Source organism: Chlamydotis macqueenii, chromosome 8, assembly GCF_036417535.1.
Source record: "Chlamydotis macqueenii isolate bChlMac1 chromosome 8, bChlMac1.mat, whole genome shotgun sequence".
In the NCBI taxonomy this organism is placed as follows: domain Eukaryota; kingdom Metazoa; phylum Chordata; class Aves; order Otidiformes; family Otididae; genus Chlamydotis; species Chlamydotis macqueenii.
Window position 1 is genome coordinate 35,765,595 of NC_141563.1, and position 16,179 is coordinate 35,781,773.

At 45.1% G+C, this 16,179-nt stretch overlaps 1 protein-coding gene across 2 annotated transcripts in view; it reads left to right on the top strand.

The window, feature by feature from the left end:
- The first annotated feature begins 10,242 nt into the window (after window positions 1-10,242).
- Window positions 10,243-16,179, top strand: part of ROR1 (ROR family WNT receptor 1) — a 161,768-nt gene continuing 155,831 nt past the window's right edge. For both annotated transcript variants that reach the window (XM_086753917.1, XM_086753920.1), the window contains exon 1: window positions 10,243-10,510. In XM_086753917.1, the coding sequence (XP_086610043.1) occupies window positions 10,411-10,510 (100 nt within the window). In that variant the 5' untranslated portion in view covers window positions 10,243-10,410. The remainder of the gene's footprint in view (window positions 10,511-16,179) is intronic.

A 16,179-nucleotide genomic window follows, 5' to 3' on the forward strand; every position in this document is an offset into this window, starting at 1 on the left:
CTGAGGAACAGCGGCTCTGGGAGCTCAGCCCTTTCTAGACATCAGTGAATCCACACGGGACTGCGTGCCCAAAACACACCCCCATATGTGTATTCCACAGGTGCTGGAAGGATGGTGGGAGGTTTTTGGGGTGTAGCTATAGAGGACACAAAACTGCTGGGTGCAGCATGTGGCTGTTGGGTGCACACTGGTGACATTTTAGACTTCTGTGCCCGTGTGCGCTATTAAAATCTGTGTGTGCTGCGAGTCACGAAGACATCCCCCACCAAAAGCCGGGCATTGACCCCGCAGAGCCGTGGTGCTGAGCTGAGTTACCCGGCCGGGCGCGGCGTGGGGGCTGAGGAAAGGCCGGGACGGGCGCTGGGGGCTGGCGGGCACCGCGCGGAGCTGGGCTGCTCGCTGCTAAGTCCATCCCGGGGAAGAGGGATCGCGATTTGCGATGCTGAAGATACGCACTTGCTTCAGCAAATTGTTTTGATTTGAGAAAATCAGGGAGGTGTTTTAAAAAAGCAAAGCTTTCTGCTTCTGTATTGGCAGGATAAACGTCCTCGTTTTGGTACGTTTTATTTTGATGGGGCAGAATGTTTAATGGAAATGGAAACCATTTATTTTTTACTTTATTGCAAAGCAAAATTGCAAGCAAAAATGTGCTGTAAATTAGTATCTCGCTCGCAGTAGCAGGTGGGACTGTAGAGCCTCTGGCAACATTCAGAGCATTTACTGTTGGTCACATTTCTGGCAGCGTTAGCGATGTAAAACATTTTATTTTTCTGCTTTCACAGAAAAAAAAAAAAAAGAGATGGAATAGATCCATGTAAATTAAACAGCAGCAAAAATGAAACTAGACATTAGTGGTTTCAAATACCCAGGCTGTGCTGGTAAGCTCTCTGTCGTAGGGGGAATCAAAGTCAGTTTTTAAGCAGCTATTGTATGTTCTACTTTGAACTGATTATTGTAAATGTCTTATAAAAAGCAGCTGAGCTGCATTTTCCAATTTTATATACAGGACTTGAAAACCCACTAAGTAGCTGAATGGCCCCGTGCACGTACGTTGAACTTACTGTGCGGTGGAGAGAAGGTACAGAATAGACCTCAGCTCCTGCAGAAATAACACGCTGCTCATTTTTCCTGCCGTTACGCAGTGGGTTGGTGCTAACCAGCACAGCTGCTGGGTGTTTCACAGGAGTTGGTTCTTGGACCCAGGGAAGCACTACAGATTCCTCTCGCTATGCATTTAATTCCTGCACAGTCACGCAGAACGGTTGTGCAGCTCAGTGCTTGCATAGGGGATCTTTTTTCCACCTTAACTTTTGGGGTTTCTTCTATCTTTTTTCCTTTTTTCCTTTCTTTTTTTTTCCCCAGCTTTTCCTCCTCTTAATTCTCCATCACGGTTTTCCAACTTTCCATCTTCTCCATGCATAATATTTTTTCCCCTTTAGATTTTTTTTCTCTTTTGTAGTAGGTCACTGCAGCAATCGTCCATTGCAAGGAAAAACAAACAAAAAAAAGAACATAAACCCCAAATTTTGCAATTTATAAATAAATTGCACTGAAAAACAAAGGGGAAGAGGCTCAGTCACTGCAAACCTGAGCTGGATGGATTAAACCAGGTCTTGTCCAGCCGCACGGCAGCTACGTGGCCATTGCCCCGTGCACAAACCGGCGTGCGCTGCTGCGGAGCCCGGCGAGCGTGCACAGCCCGACGGGAGCTCTCGACCCGGAGCTCAGTACTCGCCCAGCTCAGAACATGAAACCCTGAAGATCTTAAATGTTAATCTTGTTGTGGGACTCCCCTCCCTCAAAACAATATTTAAAAGCATACGAAATGTCCTTCAAGTTTTCTTTATTTTAACTCCATTCCTTTTTTCCCCATTAATAATGATTAGCAGTATTTTAAATCTGTGTAAAGAGACCTTGAGCGATGGCCAAACAGAAGACGCTGGGGCAGATGCCAAAACCAGAGAGGGATTTTCAGTGGCAGGAGAAGGAGATGACATTGGGAAGCGTAGACTACCCTGTAAGAGAATTTTCTTAACAGTAAGAGGTTTTGCTAAGGGTTATTTGATGCAATTTGTGACAGAACACTCTGGAAAACATCTCTAATTTTTATGCATTTAAAGCTCTGTAGATTTTCAGTTTGATTTATTCCACAGAAATATAAAGGTAAGGAATGTTTTAATCAACATCTTTTAGCATAAATGATACACTAGAAACATACAAAAATATGAAGCATTCAGTTACATCCCAGAGTCCCATTTGCTTTTATTCCACACACAATGAAATGTAGGAGTCCTGACGCAGCCTGAGAGGTAAAGGTTAAATGATGGATATGTATTCAGCATTTTCAAAGTCTAAGAAGCTGTCAAGCTCCGCAGTCCCTTTGACATGAAAGGCTTGTCAGCACATGTTGCTGAGATCGGTGGGAGATCTGCCCTGGCAGCCCAGAGGAGACAAGCAGACATGGCATGAGCTGAAAGGATAAAGAAGAAGAGAACTAATAGCGGTCTATAAATCCAACAGAACTCGTGTTTGTCCCTTTGGCATTGCAATACCACTCCAAAACAGAGGCCAACTGTTAAGAGAGGCAAAGCCAACTTCATCTTTCTGCTGGCTGACAAATGGTCATGTAAGTTACCAAATAACCCAGGACCTCCGGATTAAACTTCGCCAATTGTTTTCACATGATGCAACTTTAAATCTCTCTTTTGAACAGTATTAAATTTCCTTTCATTCCCATAAACTTCAGAAAAAGTCGACTGCTCTCACATTTCAGACTGTGACCCAGCTAACTTGCACTTTTCCCCTCTGCTAGTCTGGAGAACGGAATAATGAAATTCAGACAGCAGTGACCAAATGTTGCTCCGTAGAACTTTCCTTTTACAAAACAGACGAATACTCCTGGGCTCCAAAACACTGCAGGGAACAAAACTTTCAAACCTTATGGAAATAAAATAGTAAGCCTATGCAGTGACTTCATCTCCGTTATCAGATCAGAGACATTTTCACTGGAATTGAAATGGATTTTAGAAAAACCTCTAAACAGAGCAAAGGAATTAAAAAATCCCACTGAAGCCATTATTGAAATACTGCTTTATTTTAAAAACCCCACACCCATGTGAGTGAAAGCTAAATTTCACAGAGCTATAGAGGGAAAAAACCCTCCATCGTCCTCATAATTTACATAATTCATGTTGCAGATGGAAGCGTGCTTTTACAAGAGCCAGAAAAAATAAACATTTTAGCTTTTGTGTTTGTGATTAAAAAGACGATAAGCAAATGCATTGTGTACTCTGATTTGGACAAAGGGCTACAGAAAATGACCACAGCCAGGCTGTGCGGAGGTTCGGTTGCTGCAAGGTCTGGAATTTCTCCCTGGAGGTGCTGAGCACTCTCGGATCTCACAAACCCGGACAAGTTAGCCCACTCAGCATCCTGCCAGATGAGGCCCTGTATTTATATAACCAGAAATACCCACTGTGCTGCAGATTTGCTGCTGGTGTGAGTGGAATTGCATTCACTTAAGCCCATTGCAAATTTAGCCACTAGAGTCAAAATAAAAGGAGCCAAAATATATAAATCCAGCAGACAAAGTTTATGGGGGAACTAAACCAAACATTCGACATCAAGATTTAGTGCAGCCAAATTGTTAGAACTAAACGGGGTACCTTACATCATTTTGTGTCCTAGGGGCATAGTCTCCGCTTTAGTGGCGTGCTAAACTCACGCTGATATCAATAAAAGTTTTACACGTGAAACGAGTGGAAAATACGAGATGTTAGATAGCACGATACAAGTCTATAAACCCAATACCTAAACCCCGCTATCACGGCTTTGCCAACCCCCCGCTAACTTCCATGCAAATTCCACCAATGATCTCTAGTTCAGCTCGTCTTAATTGAAAGTCTTAAAGGTGAATTGAAATGTTGTTGGAATAAAAACCTGTTTAAGATGCCAAATCCCTAACAAAATCCCTGTGTAGACTTACAAGTAAATAAATTGTAAAGGCAAAGGTACAGGCCTTCTTGTTAACCTGTCAGACCACGAACTCTGGAATCTCTTTTTCTCCTGCAAATATTGTGACATTATTCTTCCTCTAATGACTGAAGTATTTCACTGCTTTACCTGCTTGGCAACAAAGATGATATCGTTTAGGAAGGTGGTGAAAATCTCCCCTGTTCATGCTCTCGACTGCCATGGCCCTTCCTGGCAGGACTGCTTACTCCAAGTTGGTCTGGGGCGACCTGCAAATGGTGTGAAGTCATGGATTAAGACAGTTGAGTGTCGTATCAGTTGTTTTCCAAACTATGACCTTACTAACTTCCTCCCTGAATCAGATTTTTGAGGATTGGGTTAATTGATACCTTTTAGAAAGTGCAAACAAACCCTGCAAGAGGAATCGTGGCCCCTTTGAAGTCAAGGAGGGGTTTCACCTGAAATTACCTGAGATATTTTGCAAAAGTACAACCTGGTCATGCCTGAACTAAGCTGTAAATCCATTGCCTTCTTTTCAAGGCTCCCTTCTGGGGCTAATGAGAAAGTCAGAGATAAAACCATTGCAATTCCTTCCTCCCAAAGGATAACTACAAAGCTGGCCATCTGAAATGTAAATAAGCAGCCTGTGTGACCACCGGGAAGCATCGCTGGTACACGCTTCTGTTGCCCATCCTGCTCTGTACCACGGCTGGTTGTTAAATTAATGCTTTGAAAGTGCTCGGCACAACAGAGATCAAATTGAATGAAATGCTGGGGTGCCAACACACAATTACAAAATAAGGTAATTACAGCAACAAAAATAAGGCATAATAAGCGTGATGATATTTGCGTGTGTTATTAAGTAGTTGCTGGTGTTTGTGCCCCTGTTCTATCACCCTCATTCTTCCAGAAGGGCAACATTACATGTTGTGGAGGTGTAATTCAAGGATAGAAAGGAGAGAGTCCTTCTGCTGTACGTATATAAAATTCCAGTGGAATACACATATGAAAGGGAGAGAATTGTGGTCTATTTCAAGGCTTTTCCTTTTATCTTTTCCACAGTCTCCTGCCAATTTTCAAAGTACTCCCAGATCACAGACTGAACTAGATTATCTGGACAAGATTGTACTGCACTTCCTCATACTCGCTGTCATTCCCCAGGGCTACAACCCGTCCTCTGACCCCTGACTGCTCTCTGCCACCATTCCCTACGGCTAGCAAAGGCTAGCCAGTCCTTTGCTTTCCTCTTATGGCAAAGAAAAAAAAATCCAGCCTGAGAAGGAGACAGAGCTGTTGCAAAGACTGGTACAAACACACCTATTCATCGGCCTAACCTGTGGCTTTCAAAATAAAAAGCGGCCCCTGGCAGGGGATGGCTAGCCCACTACCTAGGGACATTCTGTCACCATCACCAGGTTTATCAACCAATTTCTCATGCGGTTATGGACAAACAGGAAAGCTTTTGCTACATGATTGTATAAAGTAAGACTTTTCACATGCATTTTGGCCAGTATCTATTTCTTAAACTGGTTGCAATAGGCTTTTCCAAGAAATCTCACTTGCTGGACAAAAAAACACCTAGCAAGATATATATATCTTTCTTGTACATGCCTATTCTCTATCCAGTTGTTGATTTTTTTTTTTAGAGAATTCCTAAAACTTAAATTCATATCTCCTGTTCTGTTTGAAGAAACACATTATTATTTATACTGAACTTGCTCCTGAAAACTCAGCAGGAAAATGAAGGATGCATCAAGTGAGACAATGTCTTACATATGTCAGACAGAATTCCTACTCTAAAGAATTGACAGTGTAAGAAAAAATAGATGTAAATCTCCGATCTTTAAAAAGTACCAGCAATTGTTGTTTTCCATGTTATGTCAGCATTTAAAAATCAGCAGTGAAAACAGATTTACATGCGGTCTTTCCACGGATGCACAGTTTCTAGAAATCCGTGAGCAGTTCTAGCCTTCTCTCCAGGTTCCACTCTGGAATCCTTAACACACTGGTGGAATTCTGGTTGAATTTCAAATGGGCAAAGGATGATTGATACGGCCTCAAACGGCTGAAATGAAAAAGCTCTGGTATAGATTAATAAGAGCATTATTGAAAGATGGAAAGGAAAACAAGGATTCTTTTATAATGTGACATGATACTTAAGAACACACGTTGTCAGTGACTACAAATGTGCAACGTTTCTCTTTTATTCTGCTGTACTTCTGACACTATTCTCTTACAATATTTTGCTTATCATCCTCTTGTGAGGTTTATTGTACTTACAAATCATTCCCAGACAGTCAGCTTCTTTGCTATATTTCATTTAAAAAAAAAAAAGAATAAAAAAGTTTTGTGTGTAATACATTTTCCCTGGGGGAACTAATTCCACAAAAATACTGACTACAAATCTTTCGTTGTTTTAAAATATGTAGACATGCATCAAACAGTTGGTTCTTCTCCCCAGAGTCACCTCCTGAAGCTTTATCTGTGCAGTACATCTCCGAAGCATCCTGCAGACCACGTAGGAGAAACTCGCTCCAATTTGTCCTCCCAAGCCAGTGCTTAGCCTTACCTCGACTGCTTTTTGCCATCAGATCATTACGAACACTCTGTGCTGTTCATTTGATGGTCTTTAGGGCTGCGGCCGCTCTAGTTCCTTTGTTTAATATATTCTTCGTTCTTCCACCGTGGAATGGCAGACTGCAGCACGATAAAGGGAAAGTAGGGAGAATATTTGTACTGATTTCAAAACGCTGCAGATTGAGAGCAGATGTACCGTGTATTCCCAAAACCCTATGTTTTAACTGTCATTTATGTGCTGTGTTGAACCGTCTTCAAGCCAGGCAGTGATTTCTATTTGCTAATTCCATGCACTTTGGTAGATTTGCAGTTAAAAATAAGTGGTTTGGTTTTTAATTAGAAATGATATATCCTTTCACACTGCATGTATCTAAGTGAAGACTTGGGGTACCTGCATTTAGTTTCCCCATCTGCCGTAGGCTTCTTTCGTATCTTTAGGCGCCAGCCGCGGGTTATCCCTCTGCCCAGCTCAGAGGTATCCGGATCTCAGGGACATCTCGCTTCCTTACACAACAAACAGAGAGATTAAAGCAACAATTTCATGTTGCAGCTGAACAAGTCTAACGGCAGATTGCAGCCAAAAGCAGTGGTTCAACTGCTCCAACCCCACCCCTGAGCAAGGGTCCCACTCGCCTTTTCTGGATCTGACGCCCCAGCAGCTGCGGGGGGACTGACCCAGCTGGCTGATCCAGAGGAACACTGCTCTTCTTTTCTCCCATCAGAGGTCTAGTTTTCCACAGGACCAGCTGGCTGGATGGACTTGCCCTGATGAACATACAAGAAACAAAAGAGAATTTTTTTTTTTTTTTTTTGTAATTGCAGGCAGCTTGCTGTTAGATCAGCTGAGAAGTAACTTGAAATGTCACCTTAGAGGGTCAGGGCAGGCAAGCCTGGGCTGGTGCTGCAGAAATCCTATCCCAGCTGCACGGCCTGACCTTCTCACTGGCATTAGCTCTAGTATTCCTGTATCTAGGTGATAAGTGTTAGGACCCTGAGGGCACTCATAGCTCTTAATGACTGACCAGCCTCATCTGGGGCCTCCAACCCCACCCCAGCCTTGCCCGGGGCTCTATTTAAGCTCAGTCCTGGCCATCCTTTCTCTTAGCCCCTGTCTGAGCTGTGTTGGAGGATGAGTAGTCTGTTGCTCCAACATCCCTATGTCTGGCTATGGACCCTGCTGGTCTCGATCCTGATGTGTGGGCTGCCTTCCCTGCTTGACCTCAGACCTCTCTTATCACTGTGGACCTGCCTGGCTGTGTCCCAGTGACGGCTGCTGGAACAGATCCTGACCTGTGGTTGATATCTCAGACCTCCCTCACCACCACCATGAACTTGCCCGGTGATCTAGACTCTTGGGTGGACCTGGCCCTTGCTTGAGGGGAGTGGGACAGGTTCTGGCTGATGAGACCCCTGTCCTGCTGGCTGTGGCACCCCTTCAGCTTCCTATCCCTTAAGGACCAAAGAGCACTTGCTGTGCCCTGGGAAAAAGGTGATTCAAGGACCACATAGCTGTTTGGGGAAGACAATGGTGTGGGGGTCCTTCCTAATCTTGGTGTGAATCAGCTCTGGCTGGTATGGAGGAGCTTGGCTGTGTGGTTGGTTTAAGCTGGCCTAAGCTCATACTGCTGCTGAAAGGGCAGGTCCCGTGTGGCTCTGCAACTACTAGAGCTGACACAGAGGATGTAATGGGAAAAGGGGGGGAGGTGGTGGCATGGCTGCCTTCAGCCAGCTGTGAAACCGGATCCTAAAGCATCTTGGAGCAAGGTGGCAAAAAGTCCTGCACCTCAAACAAGGAGCTACTTCGTCTAATGCTGCAGAAATTAAATCCCACTAGGCTGCAAAGATAGGTACCCGGGTCCCAGCAGCAGACTATGTGTCACAGACATATCCTAACCCAGCTCTGGCCGTATCAAGCTTGGCTTGTCTCTTCCATTTAATCCATGTATGTATAGTGGTCAGATTTCACTCGGAAATGGATAAGCTCTTGCCATTGCCCTCCTTGGTCTGAGGAGGAACATGTGCATGTTTGTATATGTGAGGAGAAGGTGGTTTCAGACCTCACTCTCTTCCCTAACACGCAGCCAGATGCTTATCTGGGCTTGTTCCTCCTCTTGAAACTCTATTAGTGTCTGACAAGAAATACAAGATTCATATGGCAGAAAACAAGCCTAAGAGGAGTGGGATCTGATCTAGCAGGAAGTGAGGAGGAAATGCCTTTAATCTTGTCCTTGTTTCCACTCTGCTTATGAACTTGTTATGAAACAGTTGCTGACTTTCAAAATCCTAGACCTAATCTAAGCATCCCAGGAATGTGGTTGCTCTCCTGAATGGAAAGTCGTTATCACTCCTAGTAGCTTCAACCAGTTTTGGCAGTGTCCTTCAAACTACTGAGAAAGAGCGCTAGCCACTATCGAATCTGCCTGGCCACAGCTGTGATATCACGTGTGGTGAGTTGGTACTTTGTGTTGGCAGGAGGGAACTGCCAAAAGCTCAGCTTCCTAACACCAGCGCGAGGGAAAAGCGTGTTTGGGGTCTGGTTGTGGGCACTGCGTCACCAGCTGTTTGAGCCCCGGTAATGGACCACAGCAGGGTAGGAAGCGCGCTGGTGGGGATGGACCCCAGCCCATGCTGGGGAATGAGAGCAGGATTACAGTGCTGCTCTCAGCGTTCATCATCTCAGGCAGTGGCTACATGACTCCTTTTCAGGTAAGCTGACTTTTTTTTTTTTTTAAAAATAAAAGCTAGACTAGGAGAAATTAGTATCTCAAATACTGATTTCACTAAAGCAGAGAGGGCTGAAAAATAATTCCTAACATGCAAACTGGACTTGTGAGAGACTGACTGACAGGAAATGTAGGACACATCCAGTAAACCTGAAATGTTGCAAGGGCAAAACTAGCTCTTGACTATCAACCCATATATGAAGAACAGTTGAGAAATCAATTTTCCACACTGCTAGTTCTGTTTCTTTCCTTTGTTTCAGCAGAAATGGTATAAAAAGTAGAACACCACCTCCACAGAGCTCAGCAGGATGAACTTTAAATCATGTAAACCCGACCAGCTGCCCTCCCCATAGCCATGGCAGTCAGCAATGCCCTTCCCGGGGACAGAAGGTGGCTGGCATCGGCCATGTGCCTCCATCACCTCCCAGCCACTGCCCACCCCCGTCGCTGTGAGCCCTCAGGGAGGCAAGTAACAAAACTAGACTCTGCCTGGCGATGCGGTTCCCCCATAAGTGCAATAATCCCACAGGTTGTGTTCCCTGGAAAATGAAGGAGGGTGGGAATGGTAACACCAACTGGTGCCTTCATGGAGCCACCTGCTCTGGAAGGGAAGGCGTGAGGTGGGCTGTGAGGAAAGGTGCCTCCCCTTCGGTAGACCCTGGCTCACAGGGACGCGAGGGCTCTCAGGTGACAGGCACCGGCCGAGGCTGGGGGAAAATGGCGGCCGGCGGGAAGAGGCGAGGCGAGCGCCCCTCTGCGGCACGCGCCAGGCGGGCCAGTGGCGGGAAGAGGAGGCGGGCGGCGGCGGCGGCGCTGGCGGGACAGTAGGGGGCACTGCGCGGCCGGGCTGCAGCGGGGCCGGGGTGCGCGGGGCGGGGGGGGAGGCTCGGCCGGGGCCGGGCCGGGTCTGTGGGAGCGGAGCTGGCGGAAAGTGACAAGTGAGGGGCTGAGGGCGGCAGAAGCTGCGGCCGCCCGCGCTGGCTTCCCCGCCTGCCAGCACAAGCGCAGCCCCCGAGGGCGTCGGCGTGGGACGGATCGGAGAAGCGGGAGGAGAGGCGGCCCCGCGGCGGTGCGCGGGCCGGCCCGGGACGCCGGCGCTGCGCGGTGGATGTGGGAGTAGCGCGGCGCCGGCTCAGGAATGCAGCAGCCGGGCGGCGGGGACGGGAGCTTCGTGCTGCTCCCGCTGCTCCTGCTGCTGCGGGCGGGCAGCCGGGCGGAGCTGGGGGACACCACGCAAGGTAGGGCTGTGCGGGGCCGCGTCCCGGGTTATTTATTTATTTTATTTTATTTTATTTTATTTTTTTTTTTTTTTTTTCCCGCGGGAGCTTCCCTTCACCCGCGGCGGGACGGGGTGGGGGGGTTGGTATCGGGGAGGGGGACGCATCTGCGAGGGGGGGCCGGGACCGAGCCCCCATCGACCCGTGTGGGGTCCGGCCCTGAGGCGCGGCCGGACGCCCTGGCCCGGCTCCTCCGCCCGCCCGGCAGCTCCAGCGCTGCCGCGCCCCCCACCCCCCTCCGTTAACGAACTCCCGGTTTTATACTCGATCGGTGTTTAATTGCTGCGTAAAAAGCCCTGGCGAGCGTTTGGCCGAGTTGTTAGCGAAGTGTAACCAGGCAGTCCGGCTTTTGATAACGTGATTTACAGTTCCCGAGGTGGTGTTATCAATGATGACTTGTCCTTCAGCTCCAGCTTTGGGGGGTGTTCTGCCATCTCATCGCCCTTGCAGTCTGCCAACAAGGGATTTTAAAAAAATCTTTATTTTTTTAACAATAACCTTAAAGAAAGCCCTTTTGATTCAGCTTTAACAAGCAATCTTTATTTTGCGATCCTTCTGTTTTATTAGGGTTTTGATTTCAGCCTCTTGCAAATGATTTACGTTTAAAGCGTAGCGCATGCATAAAGGGACCTAGATGGAATTAGGCAAGAAGGACTGATTTCTGAGGCCAAGTCAGTAAAAAGTGAGCAGTGCTTTTGGACGCCTGCATGAGAATTTCAGTAAGAGGTGGATATTCATGAACTCTTGTCTCCTTGAAGGTATTTTTTGGTGGGTACCTAAATCACAAGCTGCTTTTCAAAAGTCCTGGTTAATAATGTGGCCATACTTAGTAATTAAAGAAGAGAACACTAAAGAGATAAAGCTGATGAGTTTAAATACTTAGCAGTTCAGTACTGAAAAAGCTATGCGTATAAAACCTCGAAGCCAAATTGCAGATACTGTAGGATAACTCTTTAAGAGTCAGTCACAGCTACCAGATGCAATGTGCTTTTCATCTGCCTGTGCCTGAATTTCTCTCTGTGCCCCAGTGTGTCCCTAACGATGCCAACACCCGGGACTGCGCTGGGTAGTGGATCTGTTTGAATGACTTCCAGATATCACAGCGCGACTCTGTGGGACGCAGGAGTCTCCTGGTGCGGATTCAATGGCTGGATGATGTTCTAGCTTGGGGTAGGAATTCTCCATGACATCTCAGTGGGAGAGTTTTCAAATGCTGTTTTCTGGTGTCTCCAGGGAGTGCTGTATGCGCTTAACAAATAGCTGCATTTTTAAATGAGGGGGGAAAATCAACATGCCATCTTTTTCCTGTTTTTCAGATAATTTAAGAACTTTAGGGCTATACTATGAATTTTTTTGTGAATTTCTAAGGGCCTAGAGGGGAATTTTCCCCCTCTTCCCCAAAGAGGGAAAAAATAGGAACATAAAGCAAGTGATCACATTGGGTCCAAAACTGGCCATTTTTTATTTACTGTGAATTCTGCGGGGAAGTATCTTTTATTACATGAAATCACCTTTATGTATAACTATTAATATAGTCATTATGCACAATTACTTTCCACAGTGAAATATTTCCTGTATTTTAAGTAATATCTTTGGCAAAAGCTTATAATGTTGACTCATGGGCAGATCAAGTGATTTAGTTGGTTTTTTTAATAGATAGACATCTATTGCATATGCTACAACCACATACTATGTTTTCCCCCAAACTCGTTAAAGATCTAGGTTTTATAGAAGAATAAGAGAACCTGAACATCTAAAACCAAAAACCTGTTATAAAATGTTGTACAAATTTATTTAAGAAAATTTTCTTTAAGATAACTGTAGTGACTAGGTGAATAGATTTTTGCTCCATCAGAAGCCCAGCCAACTGTACAGAACACTTCAATCCCTACGCCTTTACCCTCATATTTTTCACAAAGATAGAATGTGGACCGCTGAATTAGTAGAACTTTTTTTTTCCGGGCGTGTCAAATAAGGACTGTAATGAAAGTCCGTCTCTGGTAGTAGCCTCAGTTCTGCTACCAGAAAAGGTGGGCTGGGAGTCCAAGATCTGACAGTCTAACACAATGGAAATATTGAAGAGTAGTTTGGACTCTTAGCTCGCTGAGGTCCAGAAGGATCAGAGCCTCATTGTGCTGCGCTTGGTCCAAACAGCTGTGAAGACATGACTCCCACTCCAGAGACTTCCCAGTTTGACACTCTGATCCAGTAAACGTACACAGATGTGCACAGAGCCTCAGGTTCGCGGGCTGATGCAGCTCTGTAGGACAGGTCAGATGTGTATCTGCTCGGAGGCGAGGAGCCTGCTCAGCTATTGGGGATTAATTACCACGTTGCCCATTTAGTTGGGATATTGTTAAGTGACCAGAACTGTTTTGCTGTGTTGCCTTCCAAAAGCTCTTTTTTTTTTGCCTTCTCCCCTTCACTTTTCCCCCTGTCTCCTGCTGCTTCCTTTTTGTCAATGACCTCTCCTTGTAGAGAGCAAAACAAAACAAAAAGCGCATTTTCCTTTGTACGTTCATGCCGTCTTTAATGCGTGCTCTTCCCAAGGGTGCTCACGGGCTGGCCCGAGTGTTCTGAATAAACCCACAAAGTTAATGTGAATACAAGTGACAGGAACTGTCTAACTGGGATATTTTTTCACTCTTTGCAGTATCTGACTACGGATGTTACCATTTCAGCTTTATTATTCCGTATCATGTCGCTTTGTGAGGAGTCACAATGGAAGAAGTGTGAATAGTATAAAAGCATTTTAAAAGCATAGTAAAACCACAGATCTCTAGATTATGTTTCAGATTATAGGGGGTACTGTTGGTTTCCTTGAAAGTTGCCTCTTCAGAGATAAAGTTTCACAGCTCTTCATTAGTCCCCGTAATACCCGGTGGTTAATTGTTTTGTCCGTAGGTCAACAGGCTGCTATTTCAGCCAGTATCCACTTATGAGTTTACAAACAAACAAAATGCTTTTGTTGCCATAAGCCTATAAGAGGATGAGAGTAGATGCCACTGATGACTTAACGTGATTGTAGTCTCGCATTTCTTGACAAAAGTTGCATGAAGTATCAGCACGTTATCTTCAGGACATGATTTCTTTGTTTCTATAATTACCGTCGACTGAAACTGCAGTGTTGATTATCTATGCACAGGGACTTTAAGTTAAAGCATTGCAAATGAGGTCTGGGCAGGGCAGTGTTTTAAAGCTTGTGTATGGATTTTAAATACAAATACCAAAATCTAGGCAAAGAGGGGAAGGGGAAAAAAAAAAGCTTCCCAGAGGTATGACACTAGATACCACTCTTTGGAAACACGTGTAGAAATACAGCAGTCTTCTGAGACTCAGAAGAGCACCTCAGAGTTGAGAACTCTTTTAAAAAAGTCTCTAACTAAATGCAGCTGCTTTCCACAGAGCAGTTGTCTTGCAAGCCAGAAATATCTAGAAAGTTAACTAATACTAAATAAAAAGTGTAAACCCTTTTTTTCCCCAAGCCCTGGAAAAAAAACCTCAGCCATCCTCAATTGCAAATTTTTTTGCTCACACAATTGTGCATGTTTTGGCAATTTTGTATCTTAAGAAACAGTTTTTAATAATCTGGCAGGCTGTGAGCTGCAGTTATTTTTTGGCTGTTTCATCTGCTGTTTCAGTGTGATGTTCTCATCTTGCTGTAGGTACCCAGGTAATATATGTGGTGGTTCTTCACCGGTGAAGTCGCTCCCTGAACCAAAAGCAATGAGGCAACCTGTATCAGGGCTGGCCTTGGCGAAGCTGGAACGTCTCGCACCCAGCCTTGCGAAGGCAGAGGCGTGACAGTGATAATGCAGCTTGCATTCTGACAGTGACTCCTATGTACTGAAACACTTAAATGAATATCGGATGGTTATTTTATTGTTAAGATGCTATCTTTGATCCAAGTTTCTGCTTTTAAAAATTAGCAAACTGGGGCTTTTGTCTTGTAATATTCACTTGCACTTGAAAACAGAGGGAAGGTTTGTGTGAAATCTGAATCTGGTTATACGGTAGGAAACAGTTTGTAGTGGTAAGGGCAGTGCAGCACTGGGAGGGCTGTGGAACCAGCTCCCTAAAGCAAATCTTAAAGAAATTTTGGGTTGATTGAGGCTGGGGCAGCAGTTGAATAGTTAAGTGACTTTGTAGGACTTCTTCCATTCTGGTTTCTTTTTCATTCTAATCATGGAGATACTGAAAGTCAATGAATCTGCTCCTTTATAAATGAAACAATAGTGAAATGAATAAATAAGAGCGATTTTCTGATTCTTCGGAAATAACAACAAAATACTGGTGTTAGCTGAAGGATACTTCTGTAGGTTTGGTGACTGCAGTTTTATGTACTTTGTGATGAAATAACAGTGCTCTGAAATTCTGGAAACGTTACACTTAGTGTAAAATTTCATTTGGTCAGGTGCTGCAGAAGAAGTTACAATTTTTTTCTGTCTGTTTAGAAGCAGAGTCACTGCCCCCCCTTGCCGGGAGTGTGGCGTATGAGAGGTTTGGTCATGTTTAATGTATTTTAATTAGACTGAAATGAGTGGAATAATTTCAGCTTAAATAGATACCACTCGTGTGTTACGTAATAATAAAACTCTAAATATTACTATTATTTAATAGTAAAGTTCTTTTAGGTCCTCTTGGGAATATAATGTAAAATAACTTGTGTATATTTGGGATCCAATGCAATGTGGTATTGAAAATGGTGCTCCGCCAAAGTCAGACAGCTTGAGAAAAAGAAGTGGCTTTAGAAAGGAACCCTTTAGTGAGGGAAAGCAATAATGCAGGCTTCTCAGCGTACTTCCATGCCAGCATCCCGTAGTGAGGAAGATTGCTTTCCAGGATCTCCTTCTGAAGTGGAGACATTGCAGTGCCACTGTTTCCAAGTAAATCTGCAGAGCAGCATATGAAAGGAAATGGCTAGTGACTTGTGAAAAGAATCCCGTGGTGCATATTGCTGGGATGGCCACAGATTTGGAGGATAATTAGTTAGGTATGATTCCTGAAAAACGTTGCGGAGCGGTCACCAAGAGGAACAGAAAGCCACATCACTCCTGTTGAGGAGGAACTGGCAGGTGTAAATGAATTGTGGGGCCAGTCCTGGCTTTCAGCAGTGGTGTGTACAATGCTAGGCTTTTTCTAATGTGTTGCAACAAGTTATTAGCTGGGGTTCATGCCGAAGGCATGAAATAGGCTCTAAAGCAGAAGAAAGCCTAGGTCAGGTCTGCTTTGTTACTTCCACTGAGTTCTATGGAGTAATTGTACTTGATACCCTCTTTTAGCAAAATCCTTTCAGAGCTGCATAGAGGCTCTGGCTGTGTTTGATCAGCGAGGTGCCACAGAGCACCTTCACAGGAGACTGAAGAACAACAAAAATTTGTCTCTGGCAGGAAGTATCCTGTATCGCTGATGTTGGCAAGGCCTGGGCTGTGTGTCCCTGCTGGCTGGGTCGGGACAATTCCGTGCCAGCTCAGCAGTGCTGGTCCAGGTATGGCTCAGCCCACCCGGGCCTTTCTGTTGTCGCGTTGGAGGCACGCTCATGGCACTTTGGGGATGTCAAAGGAAAAGGAGATCTGTCTGGACTTGGTGTCAGGGAAAGTTTAAAAAAAAAACAACCGAAAACTGAGGCA